Consider the following 24,381-nt stretch of genomic DNA (forward strand, 5'->3'; position numbering starts at 1 on the left):
TGATAGATAATAATAATAATAATAATAATAATAATAATAATAATAATAATAATAATAGTATTAAGTGCTTACTATGTGACAGGCACTCTGCTAAGCAGTAAGATGGTTACAGGCAAATTGAATTGGACATAGTCCCTGTCCCATGTGGGGTGCACAGTCCAATCCCCATTTTACAGATGAGGTAACTGAGGCACAGAGAAGTGACTTGCCCAAGGTCACACAGAAGACAGGTGGCAGAGCCAGGATTAGAACCCATGACCTTCTGATTCCCAGGCCCATGCTCTATCTACTACACCAGGCTGCTCCTCTATAGGTTGATGATCGGGGAGTTTCCGCATTACTTGATAACTCCAGTGACACTGTTCTTTATATAGCCAGCCACTGATGCTCAGTGATGTGTAGAGTGGAACAGGACGTGGTTTTAGAGTGTGAGGTGAGAAGGCAAAGGAGCATTGGTTGGGTGGGGTAGAGAGGTCAGCGACTGAAACGGGGTCATGGAATTCCAGGCAGATTGCGAGGGAGATGAAACAGTTCTCCCAAGGAGTCGATTATCTGGCATCCATGTCTCTGAGTGCTAGCTCACAATCCATCCGACTTGCTTGGCCCAGGGAAACAAGAAGGAAGGAGTTTCCTCAATAATTCCTCCCTTTCAGGGCGTCATTTTTTTGTGGGAAAGAATGCGTTCAAAAGACCCTTATCTTCCTCCTAGACTTTTGTTAACATTGATCGGCTTTTTTCTTTTCCTTTCTTTTTCTTTTTTTTGTGATAGGGCAGTGAATAGTACTTCATCTGTGGTTTCTAAGTGACATCTGAAGTGTCAACTTTGAAATGCTCCCAGTCTCAGGGGCCCTGGAGTGGAGAAAAGAATAGACAACCTAGTCAAGTGAAACATTGCCACTCAGGTTTTTCCATGTGAAAATAAAAATCATTCCTTTGTGAGAAAAAATGATGAAAAAGATTATAATTAGCAAATTACCAACCTGGTTTCCATGGTAACTGGTTTTTGCAGCGTTTATTTTTAACAAAGGAGCAGATTCCTCTTCTCTTCGCCCCCACTCTGCTGTGGCATGGGCTATAACAACATGAAGCTAAAGACGATTGCCTAGAAGTTTCACAGGCTCCAGAGGAGAGTTTGAAGTGGGTGAGAGGCTGGGCAGAGGGGTTCAGCGCTAGTCGGAGGCTGGCCCCAAAGTTCTGGCTCATCCGTAGGTCATCCCTTTTCTCACGGGCTCTGGAGAGCCCAAGTCAGTTCCAAGGGGAACTTGAGGCTCCAGGCTCCTGGAAGCTAGACCAATAATACTAGTAATGATGCTATTTATTAAATGCTCCCTTTGTGCCAAGCACTGTGCTAAGTGCTGGTATAAATGGGACACATTCCCTGTCCCCACACGAGGTTCACAGTCGGGTTGAGGGGGTAGGTTGGGGGAACTTTGGGGAGAGAGAGAGAGAGCATGTGCGGAGGTATTTTATCTCCATTTTACAGATGAGGAAATTGAGGCCCAAAGTGACTAAGTGACTTGCCTTTAGTCTCACAGAGCAGGCCAGTGACTAGAAACTGTCTCCTGACTCCCAGTCCCTTGGCCCTTAGTGGCCAAGATGTCCTGGAATGAACCAGCCCCTCAGTAACAAAACTGGTCTTTTCCAGCTCTTTTGGCTCAGGGATTGACACCCATGAAAGTTCAGACGTTTCCCAGCCCAGCTCCTCATCTAATGGTAGGAGAAAGTGTTCTTCCCCATGAATCTTCCTATTCCCACTAAAAAGTCATCCAAAGCTAGAACTTTCAAGTGGTGGTAAGTTTGTACTAGTTACCGTCTTCTGGAGTTCACTCAGCATTGTTGTGAATTCCTTTTCGCAGCAACTTGGGCCATCCATTCTAGAGTCACTACCATCTCCATTTCCATGGTCATTTGGGGAAGCAGCGTGGCTCAGTGGAAAGAGCCCGGGCTTTGGAGTCAGAGGTCATGGGTTTGAATCCCGGCTCCGCCACTTGGCAGCTGTGTGACTTTGGGCAAGTCACTTAACTTCTCTGTGCCTCTGTTATCTCATCTGTAAAATGGGGATGAAGACTGTGAGCCCCACATGGGACAACCTGATCACCTTGTAACCTCCCCAGAGCTTAGAACAGTGCTTTGCACATAGTAAGCGCTTAATAAATGCCATTATTATTATTTGGGTGTTTAAAAAGGTGTTTTAATGCCTGTCACCCCGTTTTAGACTATAAGCTCATTGTGGGCAGGGAACATGTCTACCAACTCTTTTATATTGTACTCTCCCAAGTGCTTAGTACAGTGCTCAGCACATAGTAAGCACTAAATAAATGTCCCAGTTTGATTGATTGATTCCTGGTATTTTGCTACATTACATTAAGATTGTAACTAAAAACCCCCCTATTTTTGGAAGTAGGTTTTTGAAATCAGAATTTTTAACTTGACATTAGCAGTGTGAAACTTTTCTCCTTATTGTCACCAACCATTTTCAATCCATCTTGTTGGGGATCTTTTTTTTCCACTAAAAAAGCCAGCTTTAGTAGTTAAAACAGCTGCCACCGTGCTTACTGTTGTCATCAGAACCCTCCACCTACAGTAATCTCTTAATATAGAGAAGGTAGAAGCCCCTCCCCATGATGTAGCTATTGAAAAGTTCAGGAGATATAACCACTTTGGCTGTGACCTCAAGTCATGCTCCCCTAACAACAGGTTCCTGGCTGCACCATCCCTATTATTGTTTAATATTTTATTTGTGGTCATTTTTAAGAGCTTGCTTTGCATCAGACACAATCGTAAGCACTAGGGTAGATACAAGTAAACCAGGTCAGCCACAGTCCCTGTCCCACATGGGGCTCACGTCTAAGTAGGAGGGAGAACAGGTTTTGGCTCTCCATTTTACAGTTGAGGAAACTAAGGCCCAGAGAAATTAAGTGACTTTGAAGGTCACACAGCAGGTGGGAATAGAACTCAGGTCCTCTGACTCCCAGGGCCATGCTTTTTCCACTAGGCCAAATGGCTTCCCAGACCCTAATTCAGAGGAGGGAAGTATCCTGGAGCTGTTGCAGGGATATTGGATCCCCATGTCCCTCTTGAAACCGCTGGAGAGCTTACAGAGGGGATGTAATAGCTACCTGTAATGTACTGCAAAAGTAAATAACCCAAAAGGTGGAGAAGTAAAAGTGGAGGGTGAGAGAGGAGGCAGGCAGGGGAGAGAGAAGGAGAAATTAATCAATCAATGGTATTTATTGAGTGCTTACTGTGTGCAGAGCACTGTGCTAAGTGCTTGGGAGAGTGCAGTGCTTGGGATTGGTAGACATGGTCCCTGTCCACAAGGCGCTTACAGTCTAGATTGGGGAGTAAAAAAGTAAGAAAAAAATAATGTGGGAAGTTAGAGTGATGGAAGAAGGGAAAACTCTCCAGTTTACAGTCCATGAACTGTAATCTCACTGTGGGCAGGGAACATGACTACCAACTCTGTGTTACCTTGTACGCTCCTGAGCACTTAGTACAGTGCTGTGCACACAGTAAGCACCCAGTAAATACAATTGACTGAAAAGTTCCACGTACTCTAGAATTCCTTAGACCCACTTAGTGTAGTTTGCACTAAGTGAATTCTTGTTAACTGACTGACTGACTGGTGGACAGAGGACTTCTGGGTCCTGGGATATGACCACCCCCACCCTTGATAGGCCCACCCTGTTAAGATTGCCCTTGGCATTAATTTCTCTGCAAATCAACTTTTTGGTCTCTACAACTATTGTACCTCTAATTAAGCTTGTGTCCTCTCTTTTGCCTTCTGTTTTTTCCCCTTTCTCTAATTGCATGAAGATTTGGAGATGGATAGTGTAAAGCCAGGTTCTGCATGCGTTTCAGAGGCTCCCAACCAATCCCAGCTGTGCTCAGGTAGAGCCCATTCTCCACAATTGGTTTATTAATGTAATGCTGTATGTCCAAATACAAAGCCTAACACATGTCATAGTAATAATCATCCTTTAACCCATATTTGAATGTTTACCCAATTCAGGTTTGCAGCTGGAGTGAGATAACCTATGTTCAAAAAATGTGATGAAATGAGGAGATGCCATTTCACTGTTGATTGCAAATTGCCTTTTATTGGATTACAAGGTTAGGGGAGTAAGGAGAAGCAAGCAGGAGCAGAAATCCGATCCCAGCTCCACTTCTGAATTGCTGTGTGGCTTTGATGGACACATCATTTGGTTTCTGTGTTTCTGTTCATTGGGAAAAGGGAAAAAAATACTTCTCAGTGGCATCAAGCAGATTTCAAGTGAAATGCTTTCAAAATACAGCACACTGTGAGAAGATTAACTATCATTAATGAATCATTACTTATTGTGTTTACATTTCTAAGGCAGTATCGGTATTTTGAACATTAATGCGAGCACTCTTACCAGTACCTCATTTTTCTGTGTTTATCTGGAGACCTGGTAGACAAATGCAGAAGCCTCCTTGCTAAAGCAGAAAGGATTTGATTGAACAGAGTTTATAGCATATGACTTCCTTTAACAGCAAGGGGTTTAGCAACACATGGCAAAAGTAACTTTACTCGGCAGTTCTTTAAGCATTTTTTAATGGTATTTGTTAAGCACTTACTATGTGCCAGGCACTGTAGTAAGTGCTGGGGTAGGTACAAGCTAATCAGGTTGGACACAATCCATGGCCCACGTGGGGTTCACTATCTTAATCCCCATTTTACAGGTGAGGTAACTGAGGCCCAGAGAAGTGAAGTGACTTTCCCAAGGTCACTCAGCAGACAGGTGCTGGAACCAGAATTAGAACCCGGGTCCTCTGGCTCCCAGGCCTTTTCTCTTTTCACCAGGGCATGCTGCTTCTCAGACTTCAGTTATGTTGTCAAGCAGCGTGGTTCAGTGGAAAGAGCACGGGCTTTGGAGTAGGGGTCATGGGTTCAAATCCTGGCTCCGCCAACTGTCAGCTGTGTGACTTTGGGCAAGTCACTTCTCTGTGCCTCAGTTACCTCACCTGTAAAATGGGGATTAAAACTGTGAGCCCCCCGTGGGACAACCTGATCACCTTGTAACCTCCCCAGCACTTAGAACAGTGCTTTGCACATAGTAAGTGCTTAACAAATACCATTATTATTATTATTATTATTATTATTATCATTATCTCTGCTGTTGCTTTTAACAGCAACAGCCACATCTTTCCAGATATGCTTTCTGCCAGGAAGTGGAGCGGAAAGGAGAAGATAAAGCTCTGTGTTAATAGTGCTTTCACCTGAATGGACTAGGTTTATGGAATAACTGCGCTCCAATTTCTGGGAATGTGTTGATGAATTTTCCCAGCAAGATCTTGAAAGAAGACAAATGCAGCTAGAATAAATGGCGGTCCTCCATTGGCATACATACCTGTAGGGGAGCAATTTAAAAGTGAGGTGATGACAGGGGTAAGACACACTGGGGAAAATGCCCTTTTGGGTCTCAGGGATGGTGATCCCCTCCCGGAGGACAAATTCAGTATGAAGATTGAGACTCCATTTTTCCTCTGGGACCTTTACTTATCTGTGGTTCCCATTGCTAAGTATTGCTGGGAGTTAAAATAGGGTTTAAAGCTCCTTATTCCAAGGCTGCAGTTGTGGGGAGAAGGGAGCCCCCCAGAATACTGCTCCCATGTTTTAATTCAGGCATGGTGGAAGTCCTAAGTGATTGTAAGCTCTCTGGGAGCAGGGAGCATGTCTTTTACTTTGGCTTTATAGCCCCAAGCATCTAGTACAATGTTTGGCTCCCAGTAGGAGCTGTTGATGATGGTAAAGAGCACTATGTGTCCAGGGTCACAGTACAGAGGGCCTGATGATCAGATGCAGGGCAGGCAGAGACAAGCATCTGTTCAATTGTAACCTCCTCGAGGGCAGGGATCAAGTCTACTCTTCTTGCCTAAGTGCTCAGAACAGAACAATGCTAGGCACACAGTAGGTGCTCAATAAATCCTGATGGATTGATTGAAGTGTTTCTGACCTAATGCTTCTAGGAGTTTCTTTGGCAGCTCCTTAAGAAGATTGAGGTCAGGGGTGAACCGAGTCCCTAATTCATTCATTCATTCATTCAATTATATTTATTGAGTGCTTACCCTGTGCAGAGCACTGTACTAATCACTTGGGAAGTACAATTCAGCAACAAATAGAGACAATCCCTGCCCACAACGGGCTCAGTCTTTAAGGGCGGTGACAGACATCAAAGCAAGTAAACAGGCATCAGTAGCATCATTATAAATAAATAGAATTATAGATATATACACATCATTAATCCCCTTATGTGTCCCTTGGTGGCAATGTTTCTGTCTGGACTGGGGGTCTGATAATGCTCTGCACACAGTAAGTGCTCAATAAATACAATTGAATGAGTGAATGAGTAGTGAATAAGGTAGAGGGGAAGTGGGCATGAGGTGGGGGAGGGGGCTGTTTCCTCCATCCCAGTGTGGTTGCAGTGCAGGGCGTACTCATGCTGAAATATTGAAGGTCCTCCTTTTGTCTGACCCAGGCATTTGGCCTCAATGGGAGCCACTCAAGATCCCATTTTGTCACTACCTCCCAGACCTCTGCACTCCAGCAGGTCTGGCAGGCACTGTGGTTCTTTAGCTGTCTAAATTAAAGATTTCTCTGCATCATATTCACTTGCAGCTCATCCTTAAGACATTTAAGTTTACTGTTACCAACTGTCAGCTCACCAAAGAAGGTTGCTGAGGAATGTACCAGTGATCCAAACTTTTGCTCTGCCCGCTGATCACTGTGTTTGGATTGTCTGCATTGTAGGAGCCTGTTAGTGATTTTTGGTCAGTGCTTCTGTTGCGAACACACACACACACACACACACACACACGCGCGCGCGCGCCCCTACCCCTCCCCCCCCCCCCCCCCCCCCCCCCATCTTGGTCAGTGTTTCAGCCTGAAAGAAATGACAGTCGGGGGCAGGACACCAGGGCAGTATTATGGAGCACTAATGAAAAACATGAAATCACTACATTTATTTCTTAGACAAAGCCCATACATCAGCTTGTATGGATGTGTGTCTTCTGTATGCTCAGTGCTCTTTCTACTGACAGCAAAGTCGTATTAATGCCTATAATTTGAAGACATCAGTGTGCCTTCTAGACTGTGAGTCCGTTGTGGGCAAGGATTGTCTCTGTTGCTGAATTGTATTTCCCAAGCACTTAGAACAATGCTCTGCACACAGTAAGAGCTCAATATATATATGTATATATATATATTTATATGTGATTGAATGAATGAGCAATTCATCATCTGGGTAGGTAAAATAGTCCTTTGCTGGTCAGTTGTGTTGGTTCTTTTGAACACTTGTATCTCAGTTTGTGGCTTTGTTTTTGAATCCGCCTCTTGATGCTGGTGGAGTCTTCCCGGTATTGGACTGTGCCGAAGGTAACCACTCTAGGTCTCTCAGCCAATTATGAGCTGGGATGTGGACAGAGGGGCACGGGATTTGTCAAATTCCTAAAGTAAACTCCTTGAGCCCCAAGTTGGCTCCCAGAGGGCTCCAGTAAGCACTGCTAAAACTAAGGTCTGTACTCCCCCTCTCCCAGAGGCTGAAGGGGAATCGAGGCTCAAGCACACCTGTACTCAGTTTACTCAGTTCTTTCTGTAATGTCGGGGTGGGGTGTTCCCAAAGAACCTTGACTTTGCCAAAACTTATGTTTGACTGACATCAAACATAACGTTTCTTCTAGTACTGCCAAGTGTTCCAACCATTTGTTGGGGGCTCCAACCATTTGTTGGGGCAAGAGCCGTCCCCAGCTCCTCAATAGAATTTTATTCAAAACGTGTAATGGAAAGCTATATTATCAAATAATTGATTCAGTAATACCGCTGATGTTGAAGGGTGGGGATCATATCTCTGTTACTCTTTAACTTAGAAAAGCAGCATGGCCCAGTGGAAAGAGGACAGGTCTGAGAATCAGAGAACCTGTGTTCTAGTTCCAGCTCTGCCACACTCCTCTAAAGACCTAAGAGCGGTTATCTTCAGCATATGTCAATACTGGGAAGACTCCACCAGCACCAAGAGGCAGATTCAAAAACAAAGCTGCAAACTGTGATGTTGGGCAAGTCACTCAACTTCTTTGTGCCTCAGTTCTGTCATCTGCAAAAGGGGGGTTCAATTCATGTTCTTCTTCCTTAGACTTGTGAGCCCCATGTGGGACCTGATGATCTTGTATCTACCCAGTGCTTAGTACAGTGTTTGGTACATAGTAAACACTTAATAAATGCCATCATTATTATTATTATTGTTATTTAATTTGAATAAATACAATTGAATGAATTTATTAATTAGCAAGCAACATGGCCTAGTGGATAGAGCACGGACCTGGGAGTCAGAAGGTCATGGGTTCTAATCCCGACTCCGCCACTTGTCTGCTGTGTGACCTTGGGCAAGTCACTTCACTTCTCTTGCCTCAGTTCCCTCATCTGTAAAATGGGGATTAAGACTGTGAGCCCTGTGTGAGGACAGGGACTGTGTCTGGCACGTAGTAAGCACTTTACAGATACAAGAAGTATTACTATTACAGTGTCTAACTACTGACCCAGTAAGCACTAATGCTCATGAGATTGATGGTGATTATATTTCAGTCTCAATAAGTACATCACTGGGTTCACTAAAGCAAATCATTTGAATGGGACTACTGAGTAAATGCAAGAAACCTCCTCAAGCTGGATGCAGCATGCCTTGCATGTTTGTCTTTGGATGGCAGTTCTAATAGTTTCTTGTAAAAGACACAGAAAGAGCTGAGGCTTTCATTTTGCAACTTGATTTCTTTAAATGCAAGCATAACTCGGAAGCAGTCATTGCAAGTTATCAAGAATGGGTTTGTATGGTATCAAACCAACTTACTTTATAGCACAATTTCTAAGCCTTCAGATTCTCCTTTCTAGTCATCTCAAGCAAGTAGGTTGAGTGCTGTGCCACTGGCTAATTTTGGTGTTTTGATTTTGTGTGTTTTATGGCATTTGTTTTATGGGATTTGTTAGGCGCTTACTATGTGTCAGGCACTGTTCTAAGCACTGGGGTAAATACAGGTTGATCAGGTTGGATTCAGGTCTTCTGACTCCCAGCCTTGTGCTCTTTCTACTAGTCCATGCTTCTTTTATGTTCTGTTCAGTTTCAGTCTATTTTAGGAGCTCCTTCTCCCAGAGACCCTCTTATATATGATCTCTCCTTGGCAGTGCATCTTAGTAAACCATTCTCTGAGCCACCACAGCATTGAGTATCTGGATCCATAGGGTCCTTGTTCAGGTCTTATACCCAATAAATATTATTTTGTTTTATGGATCTGACCCACACAGCCCCTTGGGTTAACTCTCACTCCATTTAATCAGAGCCACTAAAATGCAATCCTGAGGGCTTTATGACTGCTTTCAAGCAGGACTCCGGAACTGATGATCTCCAGCTGGTTACTGAGAAGAGCAAAGTGAATCCCACTGATCCCAAATGTTGCCCCAAGATATGCAAATTAATGAGGTGATAATGAGGAGTGGGGCCTTTTCCCTTATGAGCCAGTGGGGAAACAAGTCAGTAAGCTTATGGCTCTCACTTCATTTCCCTGAGCCTCGTGTGGAACAGAGAGGTTCAAAGAGGTGCTTTTGGCAAAGTAATAATAACAGTTGTGGTATTTGAGTTTACTATATGCCAGGCATTGTACTAAGCATTGGGGTAGATACAAGATAATTGGGTCTGACATAGTCCCTATCCCACATAGGGCTCACAGTCTCAATCCCCATTTTACAAATGAGGTAACCAAGGCACAGAGAAGTTAAGCGACTTACCCAAGGTCACACAGCAGACCAGTGGAGGAGCTAGGATTAGAACCCAGGGCCTCCGACTCCCAAGCCCATGTTGTTTCCACTAGGCCATGCTTGGCTGCAACTCTCCACACCTCTGGGCTCTCAGGTGAAACCAACCTCAGTAATTTATGAAAGTGCTAATGGAAAATCCATTGCAGAGGCTAGGCGGGCCACACCACATCATTAGAAGGAAATGTCAGGACCCTTCCCCAAGAAGTGCTTTTTTTCCCTTTGTTTTCCCAGGTTTTCTGGGCCTTTAGACAGTTTCCATCATCATGGTGATCAATGCTTTTCTCCCCGAAAGGATCCCCAGACCTTGGCTTCCATCCAAGCCTGACTGAGTCAGTGGCTGGGGAAGAGAATGAAGGATAAGATTCCTGCTTGATGTGAAATCTGCAGCGAGAAGGGGAGTGGAGGCATGGTTCAGTCAGCCATCCTGAAGCATGGCAATTCCAGACAAGGACTTTTTCCTAGCCTAGGTGTTTGCATTCTTGGAGTGAATTTTGACATTTATTGAAAAGGCATTGTATTTTGGGGTATGTTTCCTCATCTTCCCATTAACAGATAAAAAAATGGATTTCAAAATTAGGCAGCTTAAGCCACTCTATGAGAGTATGTTGGAGTTTTTTTGGAAGTTCAGATCACTCTTTTGGGTCATTGATGTATGATTTTGCCAGCGATTTATTAAACAGACCAGGTGGCCATACTTACTCCCCGGGAGTAACCTAGGCCCAAAGTAATCTGGCCCAGTGATTATTAAACATCCTCAAGGTGTAACAGCCAGCTGGTTTACATATTCTCTAGCTCAGGAAGAAAATGCTTCCCAATATTGGGGGAGTCTAGGTTTTGACTATCCAGTTATTTTACAAAGGATTTTGTTTCAACCTTTGCTAGTACAGTAATTTGAAATGAAGTCCCTCATCTGATAAATGTATCTTGTCTCCTTTCCCATTATAAATCCTCATCTTGATCCCCTGTCCACCCCAGAGGGCCTGAGTAAGCAACGTTTGCTTGGCTGGGGTCAGTAATGTCCTTCTGTGCTGTAGACATAGGTGCTTCGTGGATCCAGAGCAAAGGAGAAGAGTTTGAGGCTTCAAGGCATGGTCACTTTGCTCTCAAATGCTCTGTTTTAACATGACTGTCCTTCCCCTCCAAACTCTTTACCAAAAATAATTTGTTAAGTGCTTACTATGTGCCAGACACTGTACTAAGCACTGGGGTGGATGCAAGCAGATTGTTGAACACAGTCCCTATCCCATGAGGGACTCACAGTCCCAATCCCCATTTTACAGATGAGGTAACTGAAGCACGGAGAAATGAAGTGACTTGCCAGAGGTCACACAGCAGACAAGTGGCAGAGCTGGGATTAGTACCCATGACCTTCTGAATCCCAGGCCTGTGCCCATGTTTGTTCCACTAGGCCACGTTCATTTCTGTGAGTCTTAGCCCCTGGGTCTCTTCCCTTTCCAAAAGGCAGGGTGATTTGAGTTCCGTAAAAGGCCCTTGGCAACTTACAAACTTGAATACAGTCGTCAGTCTTTGAAAAATCAGGGATACACTTTGTTGGTTTTTCCCAGATCAGTTAGCCCAAAAGTGGGTCCTGAACTTAATAATGACACTTATAAAGAACTAATATACTAAGCACTGAGGTAGAAACAAGATTTTGAGGTCGGACATAGTCCCTGATGTAGTACATGAGCTCTTATCCCCATTTTTTAGGTGAGGAAATTGAGTCTCAGAGAAGCTGAGTTTCCCAAGGTCACACAATAGGCCAGTAGTACTAAGTGCTTGTGAAAGTTCAATATCATACTATAACAGACACCTTTCCTTCCCACAGTGAGCTTACAGTCTTAGGTGGCCTCCTGATTCCCAGTCGTATGCTCTTTCCAATAGGCCATGGGGCTCCTCTTTCAGTTTATATGTGCTCCAGCATCCATAATGGCCCCAGAAGTCTATTTTCTTGAATGTCCAAAAGAGAGAGAGAGAGAATATGAATATACTGGAAATAATTTTCTCCAACTGTCTAACATTTATTTCACATGAGTACTTTTAAAAGAAATTTCTTGGGAAGTTGTCTTCATTAGTTATTGGCAGGGAAAATGCAACCCTAGGGAAACCTCAAATCTGCTTGGTTGGGTTTTCTTAAAATTGTTAAAAAATATTTGAAGAGAAAAATCAGATACATATGTCAGCAAGCAAACATTGCATTTTCCTCCAAAATGGACGTTTTGCAAAGGGCTTTGTGTTCAGTTCGTATTAGTTGACAATTTGTTTGGTAGGGGTTTTATTTTTGATAAGCAACCACTTAGAAAATTGAGGGAAAGCATCAAAAGGGTGATTAAAAAACAAAGCCATTCATTCAGTTGTATTTATTGAATGCTTACTGTGTGTGGAGCACTGTACTTGGGAGAGTACAATACAACAAACACATTCTGTGCCCACAACAAGTTTACAGTGTAGAGGAAGACTTATAATGTGATCATATAAAACCAACTTCTATAAAATGCAACTCTAAACCTGAAGCGACTTGCTAAACTGCAGTAGTGGCAAGAGATGGGGACAGGGTAGATGTGTAATTTGAATGCCCACAATGCTGTAGGGAGTATACGATGCATTTGAAGGATGCAGTCAAAATTTGCATATCAAAAATATTCTCCTCATGGGTAGGCTCTGTCAACTTCTATCCCCAGTCTTGTGTTTCAAAACATTTTAATCTGATTGCTTCCAAACCAGTCAGTGGTGTTTTTTTCTGCCCTACCCCCTTCCGCTCCCCGCAGCACTTGTATATATTTGTAAATATTTATTACTCTATTTATTTTACTTGTACATATTTACTACTCTATTTTATTAATGATGTGCATATAGCTGTAATTCTGTTTATTCTGACAGTTTTGACACCTGTCTTCATCTTTTGTTGTCTGTCTCTCCCTTCTAGACTGTGAGCCTGTTATTGGATAGGGACCATCTCTATATGTTGCCGACCTGTACTTCCCAAGCACTTAGTACAGCGCTCTGCACACAGTAAGCGCTCAATAAATATGATTGAATGAATGAATGGTGTTTACTGAGTACTTACTGTTTGCAGAGAACTGTACTAAGTGCTTGGGAGAGTACATTGCCACAGAGTTGGTAGGCACATTCCCTTCTCAAACAAGCTTACAGCCATAAGGGGGAGATAAACATTAACATAAACAGTAATTTATAATATATAATTTATAGGTATGTACATACATGCTGTGGGGCAAATGCTAAATGCCCAAAGGGCACAGATCCAATTGTGTAACCCATACTATGGGTGCCTTCCAAACCCCATTCTCTCAATGAAGAAGCAAATCTAACTCGATAATTTAGGAAGGTTATTCGAGTAGATCTGGTATCCCTTTTCTTGCCCTATGCTGTCAGAAATTTAGACAAATTTGGAGAATCACTGTGACCTAGTGGATAGAGCACCGGTCTGGGCTGTAATTTCCAGCTCTGCCACTTGTCTGCTCTTTAACCTTGGGTGAGTCACTTCACTTCTCTGTGCCTCAGTTACCTCATATATAAAACGGGAATTAAGACTGTGAGCCCCATGTGGGACATGGGCTGTGTCCAATCTGATTAGCTTGTATCTATATAGTAAGTGATTAACAAATTCCCATAAAAAATAAAATTTAAAAAAGGGCTGCGCATTGGCCTCCAACACCAAAGCTGGAGAGCTGGGTAGAATTAAAGGAAAATAACTTTAATAGAGGGCATTTGTCCCTAAGCACTCTCAACCTACCGTGTCTTTCAGTGGTTCTTTTTCCTTCCTTATTAGGGAAGTAGTTTAACTCTGAAATATTTACCAAGTGCCCAGGTGCAATTTGCCCTAGCCTTTTGTAAAAGCCTCTGTAGAGCTACTTACCAGCCTTTGAGCAGCTCTAGGTTGTAAAATTGCTGAAAGAGACAGCCAAATTAAAGAGCAAACTGATTGAGCAGAACCCAGTTTTTTTCTAACCAGGTTGTCTTTTGAGTAACTTTGGTACCAAATTTCTGGTCACCTTAGCAGTCAGGCCTCCAGTGGTGGGGATGTGCAAAAAATGGGAAGACAGAGAGAGGGGAAATGGGGGAAAGTAGAGTGACAGAGGGTAAAGGAGGGGAAAAGGAGGGGAAAGAAGGGGATAAAAGAGGGAAATGGAGAAGGGGAAGAGGTTGGGAAAGGAGAAAGGAGAGAGGCAGGAAGAGGAATAAAAGGGATAAGACTTTACTTCCTCCTCCATTTCTGCCACTTCTGCTTCTTCCCTGCAGACTGGCACTGGAAGGGTCAATTTAGCCAAAACCATTCTGCTTCTACTGGGGTTCCTCTGGTGACCCCAGGTGACCTTCCCTATTTTGGGTCATTTTGCCACTGGGCAGAAGTGGCAGTGTATCCCAGAGTGGATCGAAACACTGTAAATTAGAAACAGCAGGGATTCCAGCAGCTGCCCTGTTTGTATCAGCCCATCCTGGAGCTGGGACTGAATAGGACTTTCCAGCAAGACTTGAACCCCAAACCCCCACCTGCCATCTTGCTCCATCACCACTTTGACTTAGTGGTCTCTCTCCATTGGCCAAAAATGGGGCCTCAATGGGCCCTGCCTTAGGCCTTTTTGGTGGTAGAACAGAGACCTTGAAAGTGTGATCGCCTTCCTTAAAGCAGAGTATCTATCTGATGTAGACTCCATGACTATCCTGAGAGTGAAAGTTGGTGGTTCCAGGGTGATGTCACCTTCTAAACCCCCTCTTGCCCCCTTAGAGTAACAAAGGACCTGCTGAGGGCAACCCATTGCATCGAGCACTGAACTTTCATCTTTCAGCGACTTGTTAGTAAGGAATCTCTAAAAGGTATGACTTCAGATTTCTGGTTTCATTGTGCAAGTAGATTAATTCTTTTAAATGCATGTTTTTGCTCTGCAGTTTTGCTCGAACCGTGTTAGGGAATGAATGGACGTTTGTCCAACAACACGAGCTTGTCTGGGTAATGCTTGTCAGAATTAACAACTTGTACATATGCTGGCAGCGTCAGGCATAGGGAATGCTACATATGAGTTTTCCTTAATGCGGAATTTTTATAAGAACATGTCCTACGAGAACTGGATGTGTTCCATTCAGAGACAGAAATATTCTCTCAAGTCAGGAATCATAATTGGGAGTTGCCTGCCAGTGGAGGATTGTGAATTAATAAGGGATTTCAGTGCTGTGAAGTATGTGGAATTTGCCCTCATCAGGTGACTTGAGGGAAATGGGTGTGACTGCAGTATTCTTTCTTTCCCCCTCCCCCAGCCACTTTTTCTGACCAAGGGTTAGGGCATTTAGTAGTACAGCTATGAAAAAAAACTTGGTTTTGCATTCTCCACTTTCTGAATGAATCCAAGAGTCTGAATAGCTGTAGAACAAGATCCTTGAGTCCCCAGCTGCCCCAATCAGCAAAATGATACCATCTTACTTGTAACATGTGTTCTGATCTGGAATCCTTCCTTCTGGAATCCTCCAGTAAATTTCTCCTCTTTCTTGGTCATCAGGATTGTCTTCTGGATTTCAAAACTACTCTCTCCCTCCGAATTTACGGGAGAGGCAGTAAATAATGATTTTCCTTTCAGTGCAAAAGCCAGTGCAATATTATCTGCTTTTAGTTTAAAAGTGATAATCTCCTCTCTGTAAACTTAGAAGATATTAAAACACGCCAAGGACAGTTTCAAAGGCAGTAATTTGGGAGGGGGATACAATATAGTCAAACTTGGTTTTTACTCCAGATTATGAAGAAACAAAAATGTTGCGTGAAAGTAGCTTTGTGTAATGAGTAAACCCTTCATTCTCTTCCCACAGTTTGACCTGCCCACTTCTTCCCTAATCAATCAGTAGTGTTTGTTGAGCACTTATGGTGTGCAGCATACTGTACTAATCGCTAAATGGCTCTGCCACTTGTCTGTTGTGAGACCTTGGGCAAGTCATTTCACTTCTGTGTGCCTCTGTTACCTCAACTGTCAAACGGGGATTGAGATTGTGAGCCCCATATGGGACAGGTTCTGTGTCCAACCTGATTTTCTTGTATTCACCCCAGCGCTTAGAAAAGTACCTGGCACAAAATAAGCGCTTAACAAATGCCATGATAACTATTATTATTAAATATACTCCTTTTTTAATGCAAATCAGTGGTGGTGTTCAGGCCAGCTAAACAGTGTGCCTACCAGATAGTCTGGAAATAGGCAAATTGGTTTTAAAATTTCAGCGTAATTCTGCTCACCAATACTAAGGAACTGTACTTTGGAACTATACTGTAGACCAACATAGTGGACGCTAGTCAAAGCTGCTAATGAATAACTGCTCTTGTAAGTAAGGTAAAAAAGTGAACTTGGAGCCCGGGGAGCAGCATGAACAACCTCCGGGTTGCTCCAAAGTCACATCTGGACTGTGGAAGGGCTTTTCTGTCTGCAAGGGTCCATTGGCAGAAAGCTACCGGAATCCGGTTCCCTGCCCAGTTACAGTGCCGGGCTGGAAAGGGATGAGAAAGTCCCTTTTGTGTGTTTCTGTGTGTGACCTAGTGAGTCAGCCTTCTGCTTGCTTTAGCTTCCTGTTTGCTCATTAACGTTTCTTACCTCCTTTGGACAGGGACTCCTGCCCTTTGTATAAATTGCTCCTCCTGCCGCTTGGCTCAGGAGTTGGAACCCTAAAGCAATCAATGCCAACCGAAATACAGAGTGGTGTGAAGGTCACTGTAGATTTACGGTGAGGGGAGGAAAGGGGGTGTGTTTGCTGAGCAGAAAAGCCTCACCTGAGCTGGGGTGGCAGCAGGGTGGAGCCACAGCAGCGGAGCCTGTTCCACAAGTGGGAACGTCCGCGGGGGCGTTTCTCTGGCACTGCAGAGTGGTGAGCCGTGAGGAGCAGAGCAGGACCGGGGAGACCAGCCTCGCGACAGATCAGTGATCGGGGGACGAAGGACGGGCCATGAGAACAGCTGGCTGAGAGGGGGGAGGGCTTGATAAACTCAGCTGGGGCCTAGGGAGCCGGGAAGATTTGACCCGAAGACATCCCTGGGTGGAAATGGCCTCGGAGGCCGCCTGGCTCTGATTCCGGCCGAAAGGTTCAGGCCGGAATGCAGCTCTGTGCTGACTGAGGAACCCCGTTGGTTTTGACTGCCAGGAACAGCCAAGTCCAGCAAAACCAGGGGCACAGACAAAAGGTAAGAAGCCCTGGGGCTTTATGAGATATTGAAGCAAAACTGCCAGAGGATATTTTTAGTTTCTGTACCGTCTCATCTGATGTCCCCCCCAACCCGCCACCCCGCAAGTTGCTGTGAGCAAATTGTCTGCAAAATTAGTCCACCGAGGGTTGTTATTGTTTACCAAGTTAATAGAGATTGTCAAATTTTTATTGTCATGGTATTCGGACATCAAATAAAAATAGTGCCCTTTAAACTTCCTTGCAGATCTTAGGAAATTCCACGTATTTTACACGGACGAGTCAGCAACCCTCCTTGGATTTTATAGGCTTGAGTTAGCAAAGCAGGAACCTGTAATCCTGGTTTCAGGAACTAAAGGAGCCTGTGTCTCCCACCCCCACTTATTCCTTAAGCAGCTGGAGCATTTCACATCTGTTTATTTTCTCCCTAGTGAAATGGTAATATTTCCACTACTCCTCAGTTCAGTCAACATGCTCTGATTGAAATGTTAAAGATTTTCATGGGAGTGCAGTGTCCAAAGACCCTTTTCAAATTATCTTAGCAGTATAAGGAGAAAAAAGCTATTGTTTCCTGGGCTTTGAAACGATATGTGTTACTCCACTGGCTCCTCTTCTGGCAATCGTTTTCCCATAAATTGGGAGTCCTTCCTCTTATTGCAGACTGGTTAGGTTACACTGTATTCAGCATTTCTCTGTGCTTAGTCTGTGGAGATAAAGCAGATTGTCTTCTGAAAGTGCAGAGGATGTGGTTTGGTAAAAATAGGTATAATTCAAAAGTTTCACATAGAATAAAGGAAGATCAATTGCTTAATTGCCGGAACTACACAATGAAGAATTTCCGAATGCAGATTTCCATTTCATTTTCAGTTTCTCTTGGTGCCTGTGGCCCATCTGAAATGGCCCAAGACATATGATCGATGCCCCTAACGAATGGAGCAGGCAGAGATGGGAGCAAAATGGTTATCATTTTATCATGATGGTTATCATTTAGAGAAGCAGCATGTCTCAATGGAAAGAGTCTGGGCTTGGGGGTCTGAGGTCATGAGCTCTAATCCCAGCTCTGCCACTTGTCAGCTGTGTGACCTTGGGTAAGTCACTTCACTTCTCTGTGCCTAAGTTCCCTCATCTGTCAAATGGGGTTGAAGTCTGTGAGCCCCACGTGGGACACCCTGATGACCTTGTATCCCCCCAGTGCTTAGAACAGTGTTTGGCACATAGTAAGTGCTTAACAAATACCATTATTATTATTATTATTATTATCTTTGCCGTTGAAAGCTGGGTCTCTGAAACTTTTTGGAGATTTTTTTTCCCTGTATTTTGAAAGGGCAGAAAGTTTATAATGTCAACTGCAGTAAGAAAATGGGGCAAGGCAAAAGCCACCAATCTCTAAATTCCTTCTGCTCCCTTCTTGCCTTCAGAGGTCAGGATCCAGCCCCGCCCTAGGGAAATCTGCTCCAATCCACAGCAGCCTCTGGATCACTTGGTCTAGCCCTGGATCACCTGACCTGGCCCAGAACACTTGCCAAAAAGAGGCTTGGTCCTTCTCTTGGGATCCTTAGGGCCATCACACTAGATGTAAACAAATATGGCCTAAATCTTCAGACAGCCATGGAGAGCCGTCTAGAAAGGGCAGCATGGGCCCGTGCCTGGCCTCTGGGAATCATGGCTGAGCCAGGGAAGAGGATGGGAGTTGGGCCAAACTAGGGTAGGTTACACCCTTTTATCCCCAAGTTTGTGGCCTCTTCTTTCCTCCCACTGGCTCCGGAAAGAGGAAGCTCTAATTCAGCTGTGATGAAGTGCACTGCATTCCCTGACTTCTCCTCCACGGAAATCAGGTTGCAACAGACTACACCTGGTGGCCAGCTCAGGCCCAGAGGGACTCTGGGATTGTAAAGTTAGAGGCCGATTGCTCCTGGGGCCTCTCCTGAGGGAAGTAGATCCTGGGCCAGTCCATCTACATGCCCCCATCCTCTGGGCTGGAGCTGGACTTACTTGCCTCCAGGGGCCATGGAGAGAGAAGGGTAGAACTGTCATGTTGGGCATCCAGCCAGAGCACCCTATAAAAGCTGTCCAAGGGAGGGACCTGGAGTTTCAGAGACACTGGGCCCTCACTCCTGTTTTCACACACAGTATGTAATTAGAGCTCTGATCCAGGACTCGCTTTAGACACAAGCAAAGCGGGCAGCTGCCTTGGGGTGCAGATCTGGAGCAGCAGCAATGTCATGTTTTCTTAACGGTCATGTAGCCTAGCCATGTTGGAATAGTGGCAGGCAAAATGGACTGAGGCAGCAAAATTCTGCTTTGCTTTGCTTAGATTCCTTCTACCCAAAGATGAATCCACCTCAGCCTATTACAACAGGACTGGAGATTCAAGGAAAAGTGACTCTCTCCATATATTTTTAAGGATGCCCAAGTCTTCAGTTTTGGGGTTAATTAAGGCTGTACTCTGGAAGCTCACTGTGGGCAGGGAACATGCCTGCAAACTCTGTTGTAGTGTACTCTCTCAAGTTATTAGTATAATGTTTTGCACATAATACCTGCTCAATAATAACAATTGTATTTGTTAAGCACATACTACTTTCCAAGCACTGTACTAAGCACTGGGGAAGATGCAAGATATTCAAGTCAGGCACAGTCCCTGTACCACATAGGGCTCACGTTCTTTGTCCCCATTTGTCCCTGTTTTACAGATGAGGTAACTGAAGCATAGAAAAGTAAAGTGGCTTGTCCAAGGTCACACAGCAGACAGGTGGCAGAGTTGGGATTAGAACCCAGGTCCTCTGACTCCCAAGCCTGTGTTCTTTCCACTAGGCCACTCTGCTTCTCTGATTAATTGGTTGATTATAGTCCCAGCGTGAATAGGGGCTGGAAACATCCCCATCACTTACCAATTTTTGGTGTTACTGTATCTCTGTAGGTGGAGGGACTGGGAAGTTACAAAGCCCATAGTTTTTGTCCTTGTATCTGTCCCCTTTAAGCACTTGTTATTCACTTGTCCCTCAGCCCCATAGTACTTATGGACATGTCTGTTATTTATTTTAATGTCTGTCTCCCCCTCTAGGCCTTGAGTTCCTTTTAGGAAACGTGTCTACCAACTCTGTTGAATTGTGCTCTCCAAAGAACTTAATCATGCTCTGTACACAGTGCTCAATAAATACCATTGATTGAATGATTGGTGGATTTTGATGCGATACATGCACCAATGCTAAAAAAAAATACGCAAATAAATGTCCTCTTGGATAGTACTTAGTGTATGAACAAGGCAATGTACTGAAATATAAAAGTACCGAACCATGAGAGCCTATTTTTTAAACCCTCCAAAAAGATTCCTCAGTGTATCGTTTGAGGTTCCAGCTTAGCCTATGAGCCCCGTGTGGGACTTTGTCTAACCTGATAAAGTTCTATCTACTCCAATGCTTAGAACAGTGCTTGACACATAGTAAGCGCTTAACAAATGCCAGTTAAAAAGAAAGAGTCCCCACTCTAATGAAGTCCTTCCTTACAGCTAATCCTGTTCTCTTCTGCGGCACTTTCAGCCTGTTTTCTCTTTTGTCTTTAGCAGAGGTTGAGGGGGAATCACGTGCTACATACATTAACCCAAATGGGAACATTAGCTGCAGTCGTTTAATTAGAAGAAAAGAAATAGTGTGTATAGGACACAAACAGTTATGCACTATTAGCTGATGGAGCTGAAAAGCAAATTTGCTTTGTTCATTTCATAATCTGCAAAATGGGGTGAAAATGAGCACCAAGTTGGGAAGCCCAAAACACAAAACTTTCATCATCCCAAAAGCATTTGGGGCAAATTTGAGCTGTGGGTCGCTGTTTGCGTCTTGTACTCTTCCCAGGGTACTCCTCCTCTGGCTACCAAGCCATGCCTGGAGCGTTGCCCCCAGAGTCACCCCATTCCTGGGACAGCTGTCATGATGGCCAGGACCAAGGCGTAGACTCGCCCATCTTACAAATATGCACATGTCATTCCAGAGAGTGCCGGAGGAACCTGCGTCATAGTTAGCACTGTTCATTGCCCTGGGAGAAAGATGCATTCTCATTTAAGATGGCCAAACAATCAGTGAGTCAGTGAAATGTCAATCAAAGGAAGTACCTACATTGAGAAGCAGCGTGGCCTAGTGGAAAGAGTGTGGGCCTGGGTGACAGAGGACCTGGGTTATAATCCTGACTCCTCCACTTGTCTGCTGTGTGACTGACCTTGGGCAACTCATTTCACTTCTGTGTGCCTCAGTTACCTCATCTGCAAAATGTGAGTTTAGACTGTGAACCCCATGTGGGACAAGGAATGTGTCCAACCCAATTATCTTGTATCTGCCCCGGGGCTTATTACAGTCCTTGGCACATAGTAAGTGCTGAACAAGTACTATTGGAAAAGAGAGGAGCTTGGCTGGAGCATGGTTTTGTCTCTCTTCTAGTTGTGAGGTTTCTCTCTCCTGTTTCTGCTGCCCCTTTCCTCTTCAAGATCCACCCCCATCAGGATTGAGTGTCCTTCCAAAACTTCAGAATTCCTCAGGGAACTGCAGGGTGGGATTAGTTGCATTTTGTCCAGTTATCTGCTAAATATCTTTTTGTCACTCTGTTTTTGATGCCATCATTGTCACTGAAACTGCTGAGCCTGATTGCGTCCTAGGGGATGCAGCCCTTGGAGTCATGAAGGGAGAGTTAGCTTCTTAATGCTCTTTCCTAACTCTCTCAAAAAAGCCCACCCAGGTCCAGACACAGCAGAGCCATTGGAAAGGGCTTGGGGCTGGGAGTTAGGTGACCTGGGTTCAAGTCCCAGTTCTCTCCCCACTAGCCTGTCCTGTGACCTTGGCCTTTCTAGGCCTCAGTTTCCCCAACTGTAAAAAGGGTGGGATTATATCTGCCTTCCCCCACCTCATAGGGATGTTGTGAGGGCAAAATGTTTTGGGAAAATACAGGGTATTTGGAAGGTTTCTCATCCAGCTGTGAATGCCCTAAGCTTATGGCATGTGCAAGCAGTCTGGCCAAAGTCTCGAAGCTTTTTGGTGACTCAGTGGTTTGACCATGGACAGTAATCCTCCTTCCTTTTGCCATCTCCCAGTTTCCCCAGAGGAGGAATCAGATTTACATTTTAAAGACTCACGGTTCCTCAGAACTACCCCAACTCCAGCTTAGAGAAGAAGCTCCTTCTGGGTAGGGAACATTGTCATCTCTTTGGGTTGGGCCTTCCCATGCGTGTATTACAGTGCATCACATCAAGCGGGCACTCAATAAATACTCTCACCACTTCTACAAGCATGGTCCGGTTCAACCATTCCTGGCGACTGGTCCAGTTTCCCTGACTGGATCCCTAAATCCAGAAGCTAGCTTGGGCTAGGCTGGATAAACTCCAGAAGGGCCTGGTGAGTGAGGCAAGATTTTCCAAGACATTCTGGGACTCAGAGACCCCAGGATCTCTTTGTGCTGTTTCCAGTGTATCTCAAAGGGACAGGGTTCATTCAGGCTGCTTCCATGTGGGCCCAGGAACCATTCACACTTGCACCTTGTTGGGGGTGTGCAGGGACACACCACTTTGGGATGTAGGATGGCTTCTCGATTCAGAACCTAGTGGCAGGACTCCAATTCTGCTCACCCCTCTTCTCCCCACCTGGCCCCCCTTTCATCCCCTAAACCTTTATGCGATGTCAACTACACATTTAGTCCTCCTTTTCCCTGCTCAAGTGGGATAATAAGGCGTAATATATTTCTATTTTCTTTAATGGTATTTGTTAAGCGCTCATTGTGTGCCTGGCACTTTACTAAGTGCTGGGGTAAATGCAAGTTAATCAGGTTGGCCACAGTCCCTGTCCCACATAGGGCTCACAGTCTTAATCCCCATTTTATGGATGAGGGAACTAAGGCACAGAGAAGAGAAGTGACTTCCCTTAGGTCACATGGCAAAGTGTCAGAGCCAGGATTAGAACCCCGGTCCTTCTGACTTCCAGCTCCATGTTCTATCCACTAGGCCATGCTGCTTCTCAAACCTTTTTCTAGGTTGTAAGCTCCTTGTTGGCAGGGAGTGTATCTACCAGTTCTGTTGTATTGTACTCTCCCAAGTTGTAGTACCTTGCTCTGCACGCAGTAAGTGCTCACTAAAAGCTACTTTCTTGAACAATTAAATGCCCACAAATCACTTCCCCAAATATGTGCTTCCGAGGTCAGGATGTCTGGGAATCAAAGTCTTCCATGTCATCACTGGGCTGCACATCAGAATGCCATCTAGCAGTGTTGCAACATGTCTGTCTGTTATCGAACAGTACCTGTCAGCCCCTCCTTCCAGGACGGCGTGGAGCGTATCGAGCAATCAACCAGGGTTGATTACCAAGCTCTGGTCTTCCCTGCTGAAGAGGAACTTCACTAGTAAATTTGAGCTCATGCTGAGGGCAGCTGAGAAGTTTATCAGGACCTGCCCAGACATGTGGAATCAATTGTGGAAAAGGAGGGGAGAAACCTAGAATGATTCCCAGATGGATGGTTGAGGGTGTGGATTTTAAGCTCCAGATTGGCCACGTGAGTGTTTAGAGGCTCAGAACCATTTTGGTTGGAACTTGCATTTCAAAGCCATGACCTAAAATGTAAAGTGGATTAATTAGACCTTTTCTTAAAGTGGTTTGATGAGATAAAGATGAGAATTGCAGGGGCAAGGGAAAACAGAGTCGAGGCCATTTGGTCATGGGAAATTTAGTTTAAAATCTTTTCATTTCAAATCACAGCCAGCTTTAATCGTTTTGGATTAGTAGATTTCCATAGCATTTCCCATGATTTTGGAGCATTCACTTGAATTTCTGGTTTAGGAGTTAAACCTTTCTCCTTTCCTGGGCATTTATAGAGCTGAAATAGTGAGAGGAGCCAGAAGGAACTGGAGGAAAAGGTCAGGTCTCCCCTCAGGATGGGCCAATCGACATCGACAGAGATACCGAATGGAATCAGTGAGGCAATTTATTGGGTGCCTCCCTCTGTTTTTTGAGAAAAACCCCCCACCAAACCTCGTTTAAGGAGGTTAGAGCTGAAACCTGTCCTGCCACACATTAGCAACCAAAAATGGTTGCCATGCCAATCCTTCAGGGAAAGCAGTAATACACCTACCACTTTTTCCTTGGCTCAGGTCTCCCTGGTGCTTCTGCAGTGGTCCCTGTTACTCTTCTGCATTGAGGCCACAGTTCTCAGATTCCTGCCCTGCCCCTTCTGACTCTCCTCCCCTCTTCCCCGTCTCTTGGTGCTCCTTCCCTCTCCTCCCATTACAGCAGCAGACAGGGGAATGGCAGGGGAGCCAGAACGCAGACAGGAACCAGAAATATCAGTGTTGGAAGTGCTATGGAACTCTGGAGCCCCAAGAGAAGCTGCCACCCCTGGTATGCATGAGGGCCTGGTGGCCAGGG

At 44.7% G+C, this 24,381-nt stretch overlaps 1 protein-coding gene across 10 annotated transcripts in view; it reads left to right on the forward strand.

Annotated features, from left to right (window-relative positions):
* Window positions 1-24,381, forward strand: part of ARHGAP32 (Rho GTPase activating protein 32) — a 368,515-nt gene that overhangs the window by 275,644 nt on the left and 68,490 nt on the right. For 4 of the 10 annotated variants that reach the window (XM_038753686.1, XM_038753688.1, XM_038753689.1 and 1 more), the window contains one exon: window positions 3,817-3,891. The exons of 4 other annotated variants lie outside the window; for them this stretch is intronic. In XM_038753686.1, coding sequence (XP_038609614.1) covers window positions 3,817-3,891 — 75 coding nt within the window. Of the gene's footprint in view, window positions 1-3,816; window positions 3,892-14,577; window positions 14,657-16,659; window positions 16,992-24,381 lie in introns of those variants that run through there. 2 more of the 10 variants (XM_038753695.1, XM_038753694.1) reach the window with 2 other exon arrangements.

This window comes from Tachyglossus aculeatus, chromosome 11 (assembly GCF_015852505.1).
Source record: "Tachyglossus aculeatus isolate mTacAcu1 chromosome 11, mTacAcu1.pri, whole genome shotgun sequence".
In the NCBI taxonomy this organism is placed as follows: Eukaryota; Metazoa; Chordata; class Mammalia; order Monotremata; family Tachyglossidae; genus Tachyglossus; species Tachyglossus aculeatus.